The sequence below is a fragment of the Hemibagrus wyckioides genome, linkage group LG07 (genome assembly GCF_019097595.1).
Source record: "Hemibagrus wyckioides isolate EC202008001 linkage group LG07, SWU_Hwy_1.0, whole genome shotgun sequence".
Lineage (NCBI taxonomy): Eukaryota > Metazoa > Chordata > Actinopteri > Siluriformes > Bagridae > Hemibagrus > Hemibagrus wyckioides.
Window position 1 is genome coordinate 19331608 of NC_080716.1, and position 21924 is coordinate 19353531.

Below are 21924 nucleotides of genomic sequence, written 5' to 3' on the forward strand. Positions count from 1 at the left end.
TTCGCTTTGTAGTTTTGATGTATTAATACCGTCTAATAACAACAACGGCCTCATTTGTCATATTTGCACAGATAATCATTTCCAGAAACATGTTCAGGAGTATGTTATAATCTACATGCAGGATGACAGAGAGGCTTTAGGCTTGTGTAATCTGGTTAAGGGTGACCTTGTCACTCTTTGTACTTCTTATATAGAGCCACTTGGCCTAATCCACACAACATCTAGGTCACCATCTGCTGCTTTTACACCTCTGACCACAAAACGGCGTTGTTTCATAGGAAGTCAGTGTTATTGCCTGCTCACAAAACTAATAAACACACACACTGCTGAAATAAAAGCCAGATTTTATTGTTAATGGACAATTTCATTAATTCAACATCAATTTCTTTCTTTTTTACCTTTAAATAAAAGTGTGTTGTGGCTAAAAGAACTGCAGTTTGGACCTGTTTGCATTGCTGACACTCCTGATCCAACTAACTAACCGAACCCTTCAGTCAGAGCTGCACTTGGAAAGTGGAATATTTGAGAGCCACTTGCTTAAAATATGGCCTCAATCAATGTCTACCAATTCCAACAGAGATCGGTCCCAACCTGTAATCTCTTGCACCTGATCATCTGCTTAGCTGGATCAGGTGTAGCAGATTATGGCTTGAATTAAACACTGCAGGTTGGCAGATCGTCCAGAGGAGCTGGTCAGTGTCCTAAATACACAAGTTCAATATTTATATCTGAATTTCATTCTAAACTCATTTGGAATTGTTCCCTGATGTCATGGTAGTACAGAGATTTTGTTTTGTCTTCAGTGATCATTTTTAGTTACATCATAGCTATAAAAAAAACCCAGACACTGTACATTTGACATGTTTGCATCTCTGAGACTGTACAAGTCCATACATTGCTAAAAGGTTTGTGCATTAATGACATCCATGGGAGTCCATGCTAAACATACCCCTTATTAAGATATGTCTGTCTGAACAAAAATTTTCAGTAATAGTCCTAAGGTCTATTCTAACACCATACCATGTCAATAGATCAGTCTAGTAGATATGGAAACTATATGCAGTTCCATTCAGCCCTAATTATACCATGAACAGTTAAACATATAAGTATGGTTTCTTTTTTATGCACCAAGTTTCTGCTCCTTATTTCCTGGCCAGGACAAAGACGACCCGGTTAGGAAGTTTTCTCCTCAGGCGAGAAGGACATTTCTTTCCTATAGATGATAGGAACCAGAGTTTGAAATTTGTATGCAATGGAAAGCACTCAGGTCTTTTATCCCTTCATCCAATCTCTTACCCTCACTTCTATGGCTCTCTGTCGATGTCTCTGTCTATCTCTTTGCTGCTGATCCAATCCTCCTCCTGCTGAGCAATGGATTCCTGGTGGATAATTTTAGTTCCTCATGTGGCTTGTGTCACAAAGGTGCTTCATATTCAGAATAGACCTGTAATCTCTCAGGATGGAGTTCAAGATGGAGAGGCAGTGCTGGAATATTCCACCTGGTAATTGTGTGTGTGTCACTTGTAGCAGTTTAATTCATTTATAGATCATTCAGTCCCAAAACGAGAAGTTACAGCAAAAGTCTCTGAAATGCACAAGGAGACATGCCTTCCCAAACTCAAACAGAAGCCATTAATAATAAAGCAGAAGTCCTGGTTTTAGAGACACACCAACCCAACTACAGGCAGTAGTAAATATCCAGAGCTCAAACCACCTTGACCAGACCAAGGGAAAAAAGAAGAAGGCTGATGTATAAAGATGAATAAAGGACTTCCTGGTTGCATTTGTTAACTGCATGAAGTTCCTGTCTCAAGAGCACGGGTGAAGGGTTGTCAGTGATGGTGCATCATGATGTTGTCTTCATCAGCCAGAGTAATCTGGGCCACCTGACGCACGGCAGAGATCTTCTTCACCGCCTTCTGAAGCATCAACTTAAAGTCCTTGTTCTCTGGCCTAAAAAACAACACACAATAAAGAGCGAACATCAGCCTAATCACTTAAATACTTTATTAAACACATTCATTAGCTGTAGATGCATTGAAGATAAATATTTTGATTATTTATGCCAGGGCTGTCCAATCTTATACGCAGTGGGTTGGCATGCAAGGTGCAGGTTTTCATTCCAATCACGCAGGAGCCGCACCTGATTCAACCTGTTTAAAGAGTTGATCTTGGCTTTTGGTCGACTCAGGAGCGGTTTCTGCTTGGTTGGAATAAAAACCTGAACCCACACCGGCCCTGTCTGGTTATTATTGAACACCCCTGATTTAGGCCTACATTAAGACATTTATATTTGTAACCCTAGGAGGACATATAGAACAGAACAGACAACACAAATAGACACATCTGCATGCCAAACATAGCCGGTATCCGCTTTTCAAAAGCCGGCCACATTCACAGCTATCCATACCAGAAGAGTGCAATGCCATCTGAAAAGAGAGAGCATGTAGAACTGCTATATTTGACTGCACAAATCATGTATCTTCCAAGGCCAAAAACAGAGGGGTTAAAATCTCATTGCATCAGGTTTATAAAGATTTATTTCACTTTGTTTACAGTCTTTATACTGAAGTGGGAAAGATCTTCATTAATATCCTTGAAGGAGTCTCAGCACCAGCTTCTGAAACTGAACAGCTTTGTAAGCTATTCAGTACATGTACACACACACACGCACACACAATGATGGCTGCTATAAAAAATGTAAAAAAAAAAAAAAATAATAATAAAATAATGATAACTGGCAAAAAATAGCTTGAGAAACATAACTTGAAAGTAGAAGAACTGAGTTAATTCATAGTTGGAGAATGTAGTTCAAATATAATGGCACAGATGTGCTAATTGTGTTCCATGTCTCCTATCTCCGACACCACATTCAGTAATGTTATACATTCTCCATGCATAACATTACCTCAGTTATTCTTCTTTGCAAGCTCTTTCTCCGCTTTCCGCCTCTTGTATGCAGCTATTTCCTCCATCTGCAAGCCATGTGCCATTTGCCTGTAAAATATATTAGACAGGATGAACAAGAAAGACACACACAGACACACTGCCAGGTCATTGGCCATGGGATGGCCCACTCTTACCCTGACTTTAGTTCAGGTGGGACAGGAAGTGGTTTGGTGAAACTGTCTCTTCCAATGAGCCAGTAGGTCTCTTCTGTGCCTTTGCCCTGAGGAGAAAAAGCAGTTGAGAGTGTCAGTGTGGAAATAATGTATCATGTGCACAGAAACAGAAAAGGCAGAATGTCAGTTAACAACATAATATGTAAGATATAGCTCTTTTCCAAATGTAGAAAATGAATTAAATTGATTTGAGAACTAATACCTAATCAATCAATCAATCAATCAATCACTTAAATTCCCAGTTAAACCAGTTGATGTCCACTGTAGCATCATTGTAGCTTCTGCTATCCACCTTAAGATTCAGATGTGCTTATGTGTTCTTATGAGAGATGCTTTTCTGCTCCCCATAGTTATTTGAGTTACTGTAGACTTCCTGTCAATTCATGAATAAACCATTTTAATGGCTGTTCATGGGTTTGGATCTTAAATGTTTCCGGTTGTCATGCACATTCAAAACATTGACTGGAGGGATATTAAGCTCGTTCATTTAATCATGTGATTCAAAACATTTAAATTAGGACTGTGTTGCTCAGTGCTTGGGTGTTGTCTAAGACGAGAAACTAACTTACAAGCTTTAATGTCGAGCCTTGATATGTGTGTGGCTATATCTATGTATGTGACAACCCATGAAAACCACATACTTAATGTATTTTGTATTGTCATTCATCAGCAAATATTTTTCCTTACCTTCAAGGAACTAGAAAGCTTGCTTGGTGAGTCTTGGGTGACTAAAATAGAGGTAACTGCCTCCCTACTCTGAACTGCTCTTTGTCTGATTGACTTGGAAAATTCAATGTCTGGCACTGGTTTGACTTGTTCCAACTGTACCACAGACAAGACAAATGTCGTCTACACTTAGAAATAGTTCTAAGCTTCCAGTTTGCGATAAACCTTTACAGCTTCTCTCATATATAGACACACATCAGTTTCAACCAGACAATGATACACATCTGGATACGTTACTTGAGGTAAACAATTTAGTTTTTGACTGAAAAGTTGTTGCTTGAAAGTCTTATTTAGAGAGTCTGGTAATTCCAACTGATCATTTGTTTAGAGTTTTTGCAAATACCTTTACCATTCAATTTGACCCTGAATCAAAAAGTACATGCTTCTCATTTTGTTTTGACAGATCTGTGATTTAAAAATAGTACCACCAGAAATGTTTCAGGATCAGATATGCACAGTAGCATTGCAATGTTTGTTATTGTTTACATTCTTGACATGGTCTATACAGGAGTCTATACTGATTAGATTTTTTTTTTTTTTTTTTTGCATTATTGTAGAGAAAATCTTAGCTCAGCAGTTTCTGTAATATTCAAAGCAGACTGTCTGGCACTAACAAGCATGCCACAGTCCAAGTCACAGAGAACACATTTTCCCCATCGTGATGTGTGATCTGAACATTAAGTGAATTTTACCTATTTCTGCATGATTTTATGCATTGCAATGTTGTCACATCTTGCACAATGAACAAGAGCACAGGTGTTTCTAATAAAGTGGCTGGTGTATATTCACTGGAATAGCTGTGTGTATCTTCAGTGACCACTTTATCCTTTATCTCTGAAAAACTGGGTGTGATGTGTAGACTGACATTGAATGGTTGTGTGTCTCAGGGCACATACACAAAAATTTACACAAAAAAAAACCAGGCAATTGGCCAGCTGTAGGTATTTTTTGTGATGCGGGAGGCACCTGGAAAACCTGGAGGAAACCAGCACAGACACAGGGAGAACACTGCACAGAAACTCTTAACTCAGTAGCAAATTTTGATCCATGGGGTACATTTAAATTTATATTTATATTTATTTGGCAGACACTCTTATCCATTTATCTGATTTATACAACTGAGCAGCTGAGGGTTAGGACCCTTGCTCAAGAGCCCAGAATAGGCAGCTTGGCAGTGGGGGGATTTGGACCTGAGTAAATATTTCTATTGCTGGATCTCTGAGCAAAGTGGCCTTGAGTCTTACCTTGAGTTCAATCCTCCCTCTTAACTGGACTTTATATCCTGCATTCAGTGCCATTAGGATTTTAACTGTGCTGGAATGAACATGAATCCGATATGCTGTAGGAATTCAAGAGCACAAATCAGTTACAGTACATGATCAGAACCTAAAGATATAATATTCAGATATAATATTCATCAGATATGAGTTTGATGTCTTTTTAACTCACGCATCCCTGTGGACTCCATTCTAGAAGCCGTGTTTACTGTGTCTCCAAACAGACAGTACCTGGGCATAGTCAAGCCCACAACACCAGCTACACAAGGACCTACACAAGGACATACATGTGTAAATCAACAGCTATGTACTCTATTTTCGCAATGATCAGAATCACTACTGAAAAATTCACCTCACAAGTGCAGGTAGGAAAAGTAGGAAAAGTACTTGCTGCAGGACATTCTACATACAAAAAATGACAAGTTGTCTGACCTGTGTGAAGTCCTATTCGGATTCGGACCGGGACATCAGGCATGTGTCTCATTTTAAATGTCCCCACAGCACTGAGGATATCCAGAGCCATGTTGGAAATCTCAGCTGCATGGCGGTTCTCGTTGGGCACAGGCAAACCTGATGCCACCATGTAGGCATCACCTATTGTCTCAACCTGGATATAAGAGAAAGAGAGAGAGAGAGAGAGAGATAGAGGAAAGGCATGGTAAAGTAAGTATTATACAATTGGTTTTAATTCCATTTTGTTCCAGTGGAAGAGGAAGAAGCCTTCATTTGTCATATATAGATCACAGCACAGTAAAATTCTTTCCTTCACATGATTGTTAGGGTTGGATTAGTCAGAAAGTAAAAACTTGAGGCCTTTTGAAGTCGTCATCTGATTGGTTGGATTGTACAGGATTTCTGGGTGATGGGCATGTCATGGTCCACCTGGAAACCAAGCCGTGGTGACGCTCTGCTTCCTCACGGAAGAAAAGTCATCATGTTTACAACTGTGACAATGATCGCTTATAAGAATCAGCTAAATGCTGGATTTTCCAAATTATGGGAAGTTATTGATATAGACTCATTAATTTGGACGACTTTCTTAAAAGAACGGCCTATGGTTGTTTTTGTACAGACTTTACATTTTTACCCCCTAAACCTGACTGAACAAAACAAACTGTGATTGGTTGCTTCACATGTCAGTCAGGCACACACTTGGGCAGTTCTTATCCAATTAAAGCTGCTATGGAGTCCAGGCCTTCTGCTGTCAGTCTTAAGGTCTGGCTATGTGAGTCTAGGGTTGTAGTCAGAGCCCAGGGTCAGCCATGATGCAGCGCCCCTGAAGTAGAGAGGGTTAAAAGCTTTGCCCAAAGGACCAACAGTGGCAGCTGTGTGGTGCTGGGGCTTGAAACCCCAACCTTCAGATCAGTAACCCTGAGCCTTGAGCCACCACTGCCTCAATTAAAGTAAACAATTGAACATGGAACATATGGGCTAAAATAACAACACTGATAAAAATGAACATGAGGATCTCCAGTCACATTAAACTACATAGTTATTGTGTGAAGCATCAGTGACAATAATACACATTAGACACAGTTAAGGGTGCTATATCAGCCAGCAGCATATACAATCAAGGCATCTAAATTTTGCCCTAGCACAGAATAGCAGGAACCTACAATACTGCATCGCATTAGACAGACACAGGCAATACTTTTTTACGTTCATTCCCGGTATTCAATAGTAACAAAGCCTCCAATCTGCAAATATTGTCACAACTGATTGACACCATCTTCAGTTTTTACTGGTTGAGCCCCTAGACTAGGATATGAGGAGTCTATACACCACCTAGTTTATGCTCAGTGCCAAGTGTGGCAAGCTCAAATCAACCCTGTGAAATCTATGTATCATGATCATTTTAAGCCTGTGTCCCACCACCATAAAAGTATCTTTAAAGCATTTTTACACTGAACCTAGCAGTTTGTTCTCTCTTGGACAGACTACTAATGAACCAGTGGTTCAAGGATTTCAACATATGGAAATATCAGTTTCAGAAGAATGAGACATTTCTAAAAAACAAGTTTGACAGATGTTTAAACAGATGAGTCACTGGTAGTCTTCAAGCAGTCTTCATGTAGACCTACCCCTTTCTGAAATACTTATTTGTTGTTTAACTTGTTTAAAAATCAACTCAACATATTTATTGATAAAAAGTACTTCTGTAATTTGCTCTGGATAAGGACGTCTGCCAAATGCCATAAATATAAATGTAATGTAAATGCCAGTGGATTTATGTTCCCATCACCCAGAACACAGATGCTAATTTACAGAAATCTTTCAAGGAGATATTATTGTAATACAGAATTATTTCTTGTAAATACAGGGTGATATGTTACTTTATGACTGTGCTGGAAGGTTTTGGCAGGTGATCCTTATCAACTTTGGTGCTTATTCAGGTTCAGAGGATTATAGTTACATGCATAATTTGTATTCACTAACACATACACCAATTTAAGGCAAATAGCCTTAAATTAGACACAGTGAGAGTTACTCCATCATACATTGAGTGCTGTTATATTCTTGGTACAGTAAATACAGTAAATGAATCTGACTCCACCAGATGTCTCACTCCCTGGCCAAATAACAGTTACCTTGTACACATCATGGTTGCTGATGATTGCGTCAAAGAGTGTGTAGAGGTCGTTAAGAAGGTCCACCACCTCGATGGGCTCACTGTTGGCTGAGATTGTAGTGAAGCCAACAATATCACTGAAGTAGACAGTGACACTGTCAAAGTACTCCGGTTTTACTGTGGTTCCCAACTTCAGAGCCTCGGCCACTGACCTGGAGCAGAGGGAAAGTATGAAAACAACAAGAGCTTGAGATTGTGTGCATGTGTGTGTCAAGTGGTACATACAGTTGAGTACAGTAAGAGTTTACTACCAAGAATATAGAGCTTACAGAAATCAGCTCATCAGAGAACATCGGGACAATTTCTTCAGGTCTCAGAAACGAATATTTTCTTTCATATATATTGTATTGAAATACTGACAATTTTTTTTATCTCTTTAACAAAACATCATATTAAATGACTATATAGATAAATGTCCTGTATTACAAAATTGAAATATATTCCATATGGGTCTGTTATTTATTCTACTCACGGTGGCAGCATCTGTGTGAGCAGTTTCTCAGTCTTCTGTTTCTCAATTTCTAGCTCCTCTGTCCTTTCCCTGATCAGCTCCTCCAGGTTAGAGGAGTACTGCTCCAGCATCCTCAACATGGAGTCTATGATGTTAGTCTTCTTCCCTTTATTTATGTTCTTGAACTGAAGAAAGGAAAGGGAGAGGTAGTGGTCGGCCTCATACAGAGAAGGACAGCTTTCTACAGTTTTTGTTGTCTTTTTTATTCTATTCAAGGTTACTCTAGTAAAGTTTTCCATATGTTGCATTGTAACATGTAGTTGAAATCATTTTATACTCTAACAAAATAATCATTGGTCCTGCTTCTTTATTAAAAACCGTTTAAGATTATTTAAAAACTAAAGCCCCATCCATACGCATACAGATATTTTTAAAATGTCTTTTTTTTTTAATCTGTTTTTGGTCAAAGTCTTTTTAAATCACCCTCACATTGTCTGTGTGGATGAGAAACATGTTTTTATGATATTGCAAGGTTGACCTTCTCATATCTGTTACAGCTTTGTGTGATTGATGAGTGTACTAGAAATTATTCAATAATATGTTTGCAGTTTTTCGCTTTGTTTTATTAAGTATGCTCTTATGTAGTACATCCAGCTGTTCATCAGTCCACACTTTTGAATTTGCATATTTGGTTTAAGAACCTTTGTCAAATTTTCACATATATCCTTCTTTACACATACATTATTTTTGAGGTTTTAACTATTGCCACTGGGCTGGCATGCTCCAAATAGGTTTGCAATTTCATGTGGACTGAAATAGTTTTTAAAAACACAATTCTTGTTAAAGGGAAGTAGATGTTTTGTCTTCCCATTCCCAATCCATGTTTATGTCTTCTTAATGATGACTCTGACTTATGTGCAAGTTTAATACAAAAGAGAATGATGTTTGCTGGTTTTACGTCTGCAAATAAGATAAATAATGCAGAACAGGTTTACACCGCACATGTGTGCAAAAACATATTGGATTAATAGCCTCCTTATAATAGTGAATTGTGAGTATGCAACAGCACAAATCAATAAAACCAAACCTGGGATCATTGCCTGTCGATATTTCTCTTCCAATATATTATATCATATAAAGAAATGATTATATAATGTAACCCTCTTTTTTTCTTGTCAGACTGTCAAATTACAACAGACAATATGTCTGTTATTCCTCCTTCCTCGATTGTTTGTTTTAATGATATTAGTTTGTTTATATTTTAAAGACAATAAAAAGTTGATTAAACAAAAAATATAAAGCTTCCCCCCCCCAGAAAATGGGACGAGTGAAAAGGTGGGCCACCTGATCAAAGATCTCATCAAATGTTGGTCTCCTCTCAGGTTGCTCATTCCAGCACTGCTTCATTAGCTGGATGCACTCCAGGGGAGCATGGTCTGGAGATACAGTGGGTCTGCACAGTGGCGGAGGCTTCCTCACCTTCTGAACAATTTCTGTTGTGATCAAAACAAATTTAAATACAGAGGATTGCACACCCAAGGGAGAGGCAATCAAGGCCACTAGTGAACTAATTAAGTATTATAAACTCTTCTAAAATATGCCTGACAGATGAACCTACCCTGAGCAGATTGCTCTAACATACAAAAAGGTGGCCCTCGTACCACCACTTCCTGCATGATAATGGAGAAGCTGTAAACATCCCCTGCCAGACTGCCTTTCAGCCCTGGATAAGAACTTCTCAAGATCTCAGGGGCTGTCCACAGCAGCTCTGTGTAGAGTCCAGAACAGAGAACAAATGTAAGTAGTGTGGTATATAGACATGCATGGACAAGTCCAGGCATGAGACCTAAACCTCAACAATTCTCAAGAGGCTGGCAAACTAAACACAAGCCACCAGGGATCATATGGATAGTACAGAAACCTGGTATCTGCATGAGTAAGTTGAACAGATGAAACAGCTAACAATGTGCACACACACTCACCCTCAGCCACTGGCTCTATGTATGGAAACCTCTGAGACTCCAGCACTTCGTTGTAGCCGTAGTCAGTCACTTTGAGCACAAAACGTCCATCAACCACACAGTTTCTGGACTTCAGCCTTCCGTGACATACATTCCTGTGGTGAAGGTATTTCATTCCCTACATGCCAGAAACATCCACACACAAACAGTCATTTTATAACCTGCCTCATTTATTAGCTTAAGCAAATACACCTATGTCTAGACCAAATATTTCACATCAAATCCATCAAGTTCTTTTCTTTCGAGGTTTGTGGTCTTTCTCCTACATTACCTTTATGGCATTTGGCAGACACTCTTACCATTAGCAACTTACATTTATCTCATTTATACAATTGAGGTTTTAAGGGCTTTGCTCAGGGGCCCAGCAGTGGCAGCTTGGTGGTCCTGCGATTTGACCTTACAGCCTTCTGATCTGTTGCCTTGACCACCAAGCTACCACTGCTTCTAAATAACAGTCATTTTATGACTAATAGAGAGCATTACCTTAATGAGGTCTAGCAGGAGGGAAGATTTAAACATCCAGTCCAGTTTGACATCGTCATTATGCAGCAGATCTTCCAGGCTGCCACGGGAACAGTACTCTGTCACTATGGCAAAGACTCCACAGTCGTGAAAGAAGCCCATGAAAGGGTTAACGTTTTCATGCCTCATGTCTTTCATCTGCAGATGAAAATGTAAATGTTGTATTAATCACTTTGCATGCAAAAAGGATGGAAATGAGAGAAGGCATGCTAAATGAAGATCTAAAAGATGTACAGTTGCTAACAAGCATTAGTCTTTACACATTTTTATTGTTTTGAATAAAATGCATTTATTTTCCACCAATTCGCTAGACTACACATCTATGTGTAAAATTGGAAGCACACAATTGCATGGAATGTCTTTGTATGCTTTTAATATTAATTTTACATCAATGGATCTAAGACAAACCCCAGCCACTGGATGCAGTGCTGGTGTCAAGCCCGGATAAAAATGGGAGGGTTGCGTCAGGAAGGGCATCCGGCATAAAACCCGTACGAAGTTGTTGTGCGGACCAATTGGCCTGTTGTGGCAACCCCTCACACACGTAGGGAGAAGCCGAAAGATCAACAACAACAACAACATCAATGGATCTAAGAAACCAGTTCCAGCATGACAATGCCCATGTATGCAAAGCCTGATCCATAAAGACATGGTTTCCTGAGGCTGGTGTAAGGAACTCAACTGGCATACACAGTGCCCTGATCTCAACCTCACTGACCATCTTTGAGATTAATTGTCCCATTGTAATTAACTCCCGGGTCTTCTTGTTTGATATCAGGGCCTAACCTCAATGATGTTCTTATGCCTTAATGGGCATAAATATAGACATAGGTATGTGCCAAAATTTTGTGGAAACCTTCCTCGGAAATTGGAGGCTCTCAGCAAAGAACAGCAAAATAGGAGTTACCTCTCTATCAATGCCTATGGTTTTGGAATGGGACATTAAAGAAGTACGTAGGAGTGTGATTCTCTTTTTTCCACACATTTTTGGCTATATAGGGTATGTATCTCTACTGCCAAATTGGCACATGTTTATGTACTGAAAAATTATTACATTCATGTTCAGAACAAAATGCTAGGATTTGATTTAGAAAAGTACCAAATAGTAGATGGAACTAAATCAAAATCAAAAGGCCCATAGGGAGTGGTCTGAGTCAGAGGGATAGCAACAGCACAGCATGTCTAGCATCACATAACGAATCCTCAAACAACCCATCCAATACAAAGTGGCTAATTTCATTCTGAGATGTCCTCTAGAGAAAGTTTGAGCAAAATAGGTAAGCAAACATGCAGCTGTTTGAATTTGACAATAAGGCATTTCTCTGTTCACATGCAGTCACTGATTTTTTTTTTTACAGTCCATTTATAGAAGGAGTTATTTTCCTCCCACATTAGTTATTAGTTGCTTAACCCAACAGAACAGCTGGAAAGATGTAATCAAGTTAATTTATAACTATGGTTTGTATTCCGAAGTGATTGTGTGTGTACATATAGAGGTTTTGAAACAGTGCTTTTGTTAATAACCGATGCCTGATTACACCCACTCCTCAAAACAAAGTCTAAGGTTTGAAGTACAAGCATTTAGAGATGGAACAATCTAGCAATGACTCACCAGTTCAAACACATCAGTGGTACTTGGGTTAATACTCCGAAAATTCCCATGGGGAAGTCGTTTTAGCCAAGCCCAATCTCCCTGCAAAACAAGTGGGATTAAAAATATGAACTGTATGTAAGTCTTTCAATCTTCTGTTAAATTTCTGAAATATTCACTGAATATGTTATACCTCAAAGATGGCGACGTTTGAATTCTCATAGGTGGCTGGAGATTGACTAGAGAATGGAGAGGTGTGGCTGCGCTCTGAGAGGCTTTTTCTTGTATCACTGGTCTTGCTTTCTTCCAAACTCATCTTCTGGATTTGGGAAGGTGTGTCAGTCATTAGTGTGTATCTTTATTGTTTGTGTTTGAATGAAATCCTTGAAAAATTACCTTGTTACTTAGTGATGGATTGATGAAGGTGACATCAGCCAAGGTCAATAGGATTTTATTTGGACCTCGGACTAATTGAATCTGAGTGAGTCGTCGCCTAGAAGGCATAATGGTAAGAACGATTATGCATTAAACACATATTAATCTTTCTTTACTATTTTAGGTTATATAGTAGATAAAAAAAAGAGAGAAGTATATAGCAACATGATTTTACCTTATAAAGTAAACAGAAGCAACAAAAGAGAAGATTAGTAGAAAGACACAGATGAAGAAAATAATTAGATGGATAGGATCCACGCCTGTTGAAAGATGGAAAGAATTTTTGGACCAAGTCATAATCATGGATCTTGTAAAAGATATGAATGCCTGTGTGTTTGTGTTTTTGAGTGTTTGTGTGTGTGTGTGTTTGTTTGTGTGTGTGTGTGTGTGTGTGTGTGTGTGTGTGTCCTCCCACCTCCACCACAGATGATTCCTTGTGTGAACCAGCATTTGGAGTCAGTCTTAGGCGGCCCATATCGGGGAAAGTGAATGGACTGACCAAGAAAGTGTACCATGTCCGTCTCCATTTCTATTCGGTAGCAAGGCCTCATTTCCCAAGATAAGCCATCTGTATCCAGCACAACATAATCCAGTAGACCCAAGCCTGAATGACTTGTGTGGATGGGGTGACTGAAACCCTTGAATGTCAGGTTATGTGCATGCTGGGCCAGATTATCACCAGACATCCACTGTCTTGATGCTTTCAAACTCTGCATGGCATGGGCCATGAACAGGATAGAGGAATAGATGGTACCAAACAGAGGGGACACCTGTAAGATTAAAAAATAGGTATTATGTCTAAAACGTATTGCAGTCATTCATGCAAATGAATTGCCTCAGCAAAAAGCGATAGGTACAACCATTGTAGTGTAACACTGGAGAGATACTTACAAAGAGATCTAATATAGTGGCTCTGAGGTTATAGCAGCTAACAGATAGATATTGTTGGACTCTTGAACAAGTCATTTTACTTTGAATTGCTTGGATTGCAATTCTAAGTTTTACTATAAATATAAATATAGAGCAGGTAATCTTCTTTTACAAGTGCAATATCTATGACTTCTACTTGATCCATGCATTTGTCCCTGACTACTGTCATAACTATGACAAAGAAATCTGTGTTCTTTCTTCAGTGACCACCAGCCTGTTGCACTCACACCAATCATCAAGCAGCTGCCATTAAACACATAAAGAGTGGTGTACCCCTCACAGTGGTGGGCCATCAGAGCCAGCAAGGCCTTCTCTGCTGGCCTAAACAGCAGTAATCTAAATCACTGACTTGCATTTTAATATATTTAATATATTTTTCCATAAATGTGTATTAAATTATTCCAAATAGTCTATTCTTTACATTTCATAGCTTTTCTCTTGGTTGCACTGCTTCCAGTAGTGTATATTTATGATAAGAGTATTTATCCAATCATATTTCAGCCAGTGGCTGACATCATGTGTTGCCAGGGTGAAAGAAATCTGCCTTAAGGCCTTCAGAATCAATAGTGCAGGCGTCCGTAGCTTAAAATAGGTGGCAATGAAATTGTTACTTTAACCAATCAGATTTCGAGTTGGCATTACTGGGGCCATCTAGCGGGCGTACGAATACATCAGCAATTTCCCATCCTTTGATTGGATAATTGGAGTAGTCAGAGGCAGTGAACCGCACAAACTAAATAAAATATATATATTTTAACTCACAATGGCTGACAGAGGAGAAGAAGTCAGTTTGGTCGCAGACATTCTTACAAACGCATTTTCAAGGCAGACTGTAATAAAATTGACTATTCCTTGTAAGGTGTGAAATACTGTAGCCTAATTTCTTTTTTACTTTGCTATATAACGGTTGATTAGCATCTATTGCCGTGGCGTCATAATGATGGTATAGAGGTGGATTAATTCAGGAAGGACACCAGTGAAGGCCTAGGTGTGAAGTGTACTGCCCGTTACTGACCCCTCATTACATTTTACCTATCACTCAAACCATTCCATGGAGGATGCCATATCCTCTTTCTTTTAGCTCAGATTGCATCATCAAGTTTGCTGATGATGAGTGATGAGACCCATCAGAAACTTTGACAAGTTAGTATAGAGAGAGTGATGAAGGACAAAAAAATCTATTAATGTTGAAAAGAAGATTGTTGGATTCAGAAACCTGGTGATCAGTCTCTACTGCACATCATGAAAGACTTCACCTGGACTTTCAAAACAGCCATTAGTGACTTCATATGATGAGGAGGATCAATAAAGTAATACACCACTCCTCTTTAATCTGTACCACTTTTTTACAGGGAAATAATACAATGACCAGATCTAACTGTGTGGTATTGCCACTGTGCTGATTGTGTGAACAGTTTAATAGATTACCGGGGTCTCGTTTCCCACTATGCAGACCTCTTTCCATAAACACTGCACCCCAAAGGCCCTTCTCTGAAACATTCAGACTACTGAACACACTGCTACCTGCAACACCAACTTCAAGGCCCATCCAACATCCCCCTTTGATTATCAGTGTTAATCAGCACTTAGAGCAGAATTCTGTGGACTGGCTTATGCTCTTAAAGGCTATGCTAATAATGGTACTATGGATGCTTTAGGAAATTACATTTTGTTCCAGTGTATACAAGGTGTATATGAATGACAGTAAAATACTATATAAGGTTTATGCTGAATGACAGAAGAAATCAACCAGATGCTAAACCAATTAATTAAACCAAATATCAATATAAACCACAAATACTTTGAGCACTTCCCCAGTTTGAGTGACTTTTTCAACCCACACTTACTGTCTTCTCACCTGGTGGGGTTTAATGTTCTTGGGAATCTCTCCGTTGGTCTGTGCCTCAATGTAAGTTTGATAAAATGAGTGCCGTTCAGGAGATTCCACAGTGATTGTAAGCACAGCATCATAAGCATGCAGCAGCTTGCTATTGTTGGGAAGGATGTATTGAGAAAGGTTCTGGTAGGGCAAGCTGTACAGGAGGGTGTCATAGGGCACAAATACCATGGAGCCTTCTGTCATCCTCATATCATGGGCCATCTCAAGAAGCATCTGCTGATCTTTGCCCCCTATTAAGACGGAGTGCATACAGAGGATGACCACTAGAGTATGACAGAAAGAGAGATAAAATGAATGATAGAGAACTGGCAAGAGAAGCTATTGACATGCATTATTACTGTACATTTCTACAAGGGGAACCTTTAACTCACAGCGTAGGTTTTCTACCCTCTTGACCTTGGCTAGGGTCTTGCGCATGCTGACCATGTCCTTCCCAATAGCTGCCACTATGCCAACAGGCATACCATGGCTGCGCAATGTGTTGGCTACCTTGTTTGCAGTCTCTATCCAGATGTCATCACCTGAGGAAATGATACCCACGTGAGCCCAGTGGAAGTGTCGCATGAAATGCAGCAGCACAAGAGAGGGCACGGGCATAGTGCGGACAAACGTGGGGTGGTTGCTTCTGGCATCCAGCTCATCACCAATACATGACCAGGAGAACACAGCTTTGTTCCAGCTTTTCGCCAGAAGGGATGCTGTGTCACAGTAACCTGGGTTGACTGGCCCAATAAAGGCAGACGCCCGCACATAGTAGCCAAGGAAGTGGGAGAGAGCCTGCGATGTCTCACAATCTTCCTCCAGGATGACATAATCAAAAGTGACCCCAGGATAGAGAGATGGGTCCTGGTTGATACGACTTACAGCTATTTGTGCTGCTGCACTGGGATAAGCTTTGGCAAAGAGTAGGTCACAGGACCATGGCCCGACCACCCCTACTCGAAAGATAGAAGCAGCAGTGGATACAGGATAAAGGAGGCACAACAGGATTACAGAGGCCCAGAAGTGCCAAGAGGAACAGGAGAAGAGATGGCCATACTGATGGGGGTAGGGTGAACATTTATCACTGGTCTGGAGTCCTTGGCTGGCCCATTCTGGTGGTAAATTATAGAAGGCACAGAGCCGCCGTCGCATCTCAGGACTACGGCTCAGTAAGGTTGGTGTGCTCTGGAGCCCACTAGGTGTCACATCAGAGGTGTCATCGTTGGAGCCTACCCATAGTTCTGTGCAAGAGAAAATCAAAGAGTTGGTATTCAGTAGTAGTAAATAGCTCTACATAAGTGGTTGATTTTCTCGAGATTATAACCGTAATCTATAAATGTGTTGTAAAAAACCATCCAGATCTATGTTGTGGTAAGTAATAGAGGGATTAAGAGTAAGAATCGGATCAGTACAATCCTTTTAAGTGTACACTATGTCCTATAACTACATACTGCTGTGAGACATTACAATCATCCATTCACAAATTACATTGGAGGATGAAGCGATTTGAGGGTTTAGGTGACTTTTTGAAAATATCATAGTAGCACTTTCGAGTGACTTAGCAAAGCAAACAGTGAATGCACTTTAAGAGGTTGTCCTTTAAGCATCCCCATTACTGCATACAATGAGAACCATCTGTCTTCTTAAAAAGACATTAAGCATTGGTTTCAAAATAGTATCTGACTACTACAGAACCAATTGCAAGACTGCAAAAAATTACAGTAGGATTATCTAATTATGTCTGTGCAGTTTATTCTAATCCTTCTTCAGTAAAGGTCTTCAAGATACCAAATATGTGCATGTTAAACCTTTTAATTCCATTACAAAATTATGTTAAATTTTAACAGCTATTGCAGAGGGCTGTTTCCTTCTGGATGTTGGTATACATCTACGCACCAATCACTATTTTCAAAGTCTAGAGTTGCTAACCAAAATGCACTGTCTTGGCTTGCTCACTGCAATACAATTGCCACGATCAATACATTCACTAACATAGATGTACAAATAGTGTTTACTTACCAATTCTATTTGATAAAGTAAATTTGGATGATCAGTTGCATAGCGCCTTATCATCATCCGTAAAGCGTAAACCTGCAGACCACCAACATTTCACATGCATTAAAATCCAGGAAAAACTGTCTTGGTCTAGTTTTACAGTCATTATGAATCTAAATATGAACTAAATATGAACAGAACGGTATCCAGAAGAAAGCCATTGGTGGTGCAGAGGCCCTAACGGGGCTCCAGCCAGCATTAGGTTACATTTCTAATCCTCTCCAAGTCTCCTCTTCCTGAAGTGACGGCATAGCCGACCTCAAGTGAATGACCTGAAGATTATATCAATCCAATTTTGAGCCAACTGATTTCTTTCTTTTGATTATTTATCTCAGAGCACTCCCTAATCCACACATAATGTAGACTGAAGTTAAGTTTGAAACAACATTATCCGCTAACTGGCCATGATGAAAATTAAAGGTCATTTAATAAGACAATGCTTATATATATAGCAGGCATGAAAACAATTTCATAACAATATAATGGATTACGTTATATCAGTTAGGATATCAAGCGGCTCATTAGTAGAGCAACTAGTAGGTGGTCTTGTACTTGAATGGTTTTGCAGTTGAGTTGATCCTCTAGATCAACCACATGATCCTATTAGTATTTATTATTGCAGTTGTTTTGGAAAGATGTTAAGTGTATTCCCAGAGGAGCGTGTGAAATCACCAACTTAAGGCAGAACCAGATGCCCTACTAGCATGAGTGCCTGAAACCTCAATGCCCTTATAAAGCTAAAGGAGACAGGCACGGCACACAGAGCTACTAGTTGTGGAATATGGATTGACTTGGAGCTGGTGCAAAAACAATGTTTGGCAGATCTCTGGGTGAGTGATAGCAATCTGGTCAAAGACAACTCATTATTATCTGTGAATGTAGGAGAGACAGGCAATGTCAACAGTGGCCTGTCAAAGCAACATAAGCATTTCCTGAGAAAGTGCAAATGTCTGGATAATAATGTCAACTTTATAATTATAAATAAGAGAGAGAGAGAGAGAGAGAGAGAGAGAGAGAGAGAGAATAATAGATGAATAACCCAACCAACATCCAGTCAACATTCAGGCTCTCACAAATAAATATTTGTTTGGAAGTATTGTGAGTAATATTGTAATATTGATATCTATATATTTTGACAGCCACATGTTTTGCCTCTTTTACTTCTTTTAATTTTTTTTAAGGTTCAGGTGATTTATGTAGCATTTCATGGCTGCAGTTGAAGATCAGATCAAAGATTTAGGACAGCCGGAATTCATCAAATTACATGTTTGACACCAGTGCATGTTTTCAGATCTACATGTAGTGCCTTGTTATACAGAATGGAGGCAGTAGAATACAGATTTGCATTGCATGAACGCTGATGGTGTTCAGCGGTCCACCGGGATACAAATGTACAATTATGCCGTTTACAAAGACGTTCCTGCTGAGGTTTCAGAACATAAAATTAACTGGAGTTGTCAGCTTTTTGCACCCCTGATCTGGTTTCTCCATCCTGGAACTTTAGCGTTGATATCTGCTTTCTCTTTATCACACCCAGCCAAAAGCCTGTACAAATGCATTCCCTCACTAAATATTTTCTTATGTTGTTAGTGACCAGTGAGAATTCTTGAATTATTACACTGTTTGGCAAAAAGATATGCTTGTGTTTTCTATGTTGGAAATATTAAAAATATTCAGCAGTGCTTCAGTGTTTCCATGTCTTCATCGTGATTTAGACATACAGAGAAATTAATAGCACTGATACATGATTCAAGTGAAGTAATCTCTTTATCTCTTGAACTTTTTCACCACTTCCTTTTCTCTGCTTTAATTCCACTACAAATTCAACCTGATGTTGAAATTCATCACAGGAGAAACTTGACCATTTTTCCTGTAGTAAATCTCTGCCATCAGCACAACACCCAGTGACCATATTGGGTAAGAATCTTAAAAAAGATCTGCTTCTGATTCTGGTTTGTTTTAAAGTGTGAATGTTTCCCTAGAGGACAAGGTTCCAAGTAGAACCATTTTAGGGAGCTAAGAACTCTTAAGGTCCTTTGGTTATCTGTAGGATTTGTGTAGTATCTCTTAGTAGAGGATGGACCAGACTACAGTAAACTTATTTATACTTGCCAACAGGCAAAAGAAAAAAAAAAACACTGGTTGGCAGTGTTACAAAATGCTGTGTTTGAACATGCTGATAAAGTCTGAGAGTCAATCAAGCTCTGTAGACCTCATCAACTACTCTTTTAGTCAGATGATTGAGATCATGTAGTAGATACCTACACATGTCTGCCTACAGAACAGTTTGGGATCATTCTCTAAGTGCTGTTGGGGTTGCAGCAAGATCAGTTCAGAATGAAATGAGGATGAAAGTAAGAAAGAGAGGGAGGGAGGGATAGGAAGAAATAATTGAATAATGGCTAAATAAATTAATAAGTAAGTAAGTAAGTAAATACATAAATGGGGACGGGTGAAAAGGGGGATGAGGGAAGACAAGAAAGTTTGGATAGATGGATTGAAGATAACAAAATAAATTGAGAAGAATTGGGAAGATGGAAGAAAGATTGGATGAACAGATGGATGGAAAAAACAGCCAACCGACCAAACAAACATACAAATAAATAAATAAATGAACAGATAGATAAATGTGGAAGAATGGATGGGAGTAAAGGAGTAAGGAAGGAAGGAATAAAGAAAACATAAATTAATACATATATATATATAAACACAGGAGTTGTAAGAATGGGCCTTGGCTGAATTGTTCCTGCAGAAAGAACAGTAAATGTCCTTCCACAGTTTGTATGATTTGTTTATAGAGTAGTTAAACGAGCACAGTGAATATGCTGAAAGGTCATTTTTGTGGGACTTTTGATCCAACTCCCAAAATCACATTGCAAATTTCATTTATTTCAGACCGGTCATTGAACTTCAGTGTCATTTCACCAAACTGGTGAATTTTCAACTTTGAAAATGTGAAATATAAAGTAAGTTCCAAACATTTTTTAAATATCCATTAAATGAAGACAGCTTAAAATGAGAAGAAATTGTAGTGTGCCATCTCAGGCACTTCTTATTTTATTTTCAGTCATTTCTTATTTTATGATTATTTATCTATCTCATGTCATCCCTGTCATTTGTTCCTTTACAGACTCAAGCATTACTATATGCTATAGTTTTAATTTCACACATATCAGCACTATTTCAGTCCCTCTATTCATTGGGATTGTTTAAATTGTTAAATTGTCTTTTCTTCTTCTCCTCCTGTATTAGAGTATTATTGAGCCAGTTCTTATCTATAAGGCCATTTCTTTATTTCATTTGCTTACAGCTGTTAATAAGAACAAACTTTTAATAATGCCTCGGCTGGTAGGAATGGTATTCCTACTCATAATTCATCAGACTGTGTCACTTCAGTCATGCTTCGAAAAGCACATATAATCCTAAATAATCCAGATCACCCACTCCATCTGTATTTCGCACCAAGACTAATATTAACTATACCAACAATGCTCACTAAAATGTAACTGATGCTCATATGCTATCCAGAATGAATGATATAAGCAAGTAGCTCAATAATACACCTAGAATGACCTTCGAAAATGTTTGCATTTTACATAGGTAAACTTTAAATACAGTGTGGTTAATGTGACACCTAATCTATGTCATCCCTGTTACTCATATGTCAAAACCTGTTACTCTGGAAAATGAACTGGGCTGACTATTTCATGCAAATTTGCCAATTGTTAGCTAATATGTCAAGGTCACAAATGCACGTTGCAGATTCTGAAAGGATGTTACTTGTCGATATTGCTTATATTAAGTTAAATAAATAACTTTAAAACTTACTTTAAAAAATGGTAACTATATCGACATTGCATGATGTCCCCTTTTTAGTCTAACCTCATAAATCATCAATAATAGAACATTATAGAAGAGAGAGAGAACGTTACTTGTGTTTTAACTGTTGGAATCCTGGTTGAGAGATGATGTAACTTCCTGGAAGTGATGTCACTGGAAAGTACCATTATTTCATTAAGGGTTTTTGGTGACTTATACTAAAAACATTGCTTAATAATGAGACTATGCTTAGAACAATATGCAGATGTGATTTTTGTATCATTTTGTCTTTAATTTGCAAAGGGTCCTGCTAAAAAAGTGAGGGACAAGGCCAAAAACTTTAGCCTTATCAGCATAATTGCAATTTTAATGATTTAAAATAATATTTACCTTGCTTTAATTTGTTGTAGTATTAATAAAAGAACACATAGTATTGTTCTTCCATGTTTTTAAATCACAAATTT

General features: G+C 38.8%; 1 protein-coding gene across 1 annotated transcript; it reads right to left on the minus strand.

Moving 5' to 3' along the window:
- Positions 1–345: 345 nt before the first annotated feature.
- Positions 346–21602, minus strand: gc2 (guanylyl cyclase 2). Its single transcript, XM_058394010.1, has 20 exons — positions 21574–21602; positions 17606–17677; positions 15976–16827; positions 15563–15867; positions 13190–13544; positions 12950–13034; positions 12736–12832; positions 12533–12658; positions 12361–12441; positions 10710–10886; positions 10188–10344; positions 9824–9973; positions 9550–9698; positions 8227–8390; positions 7714–7906; positions 5558–5732; positions 5298–5396; positions 5093–5187; positions 3084–3169; positions 346–1953 (listed from the first exon to the last, which is right to left on the minus strand). Exons 3-20 carry the CDS (start codon positions 16736–16738, stop codon positions 1833–1835), a joined length of 3378 nt encoding a protein of 1125 aa, XP_058249993.1. The 5' UTR covers positions 16739–16827; positions 17606–17677; positions 21574–21602; the 3' UTR covers positions 346–1832.
- Positions 21603–21924: the final 322 nt, after the last annotated feature.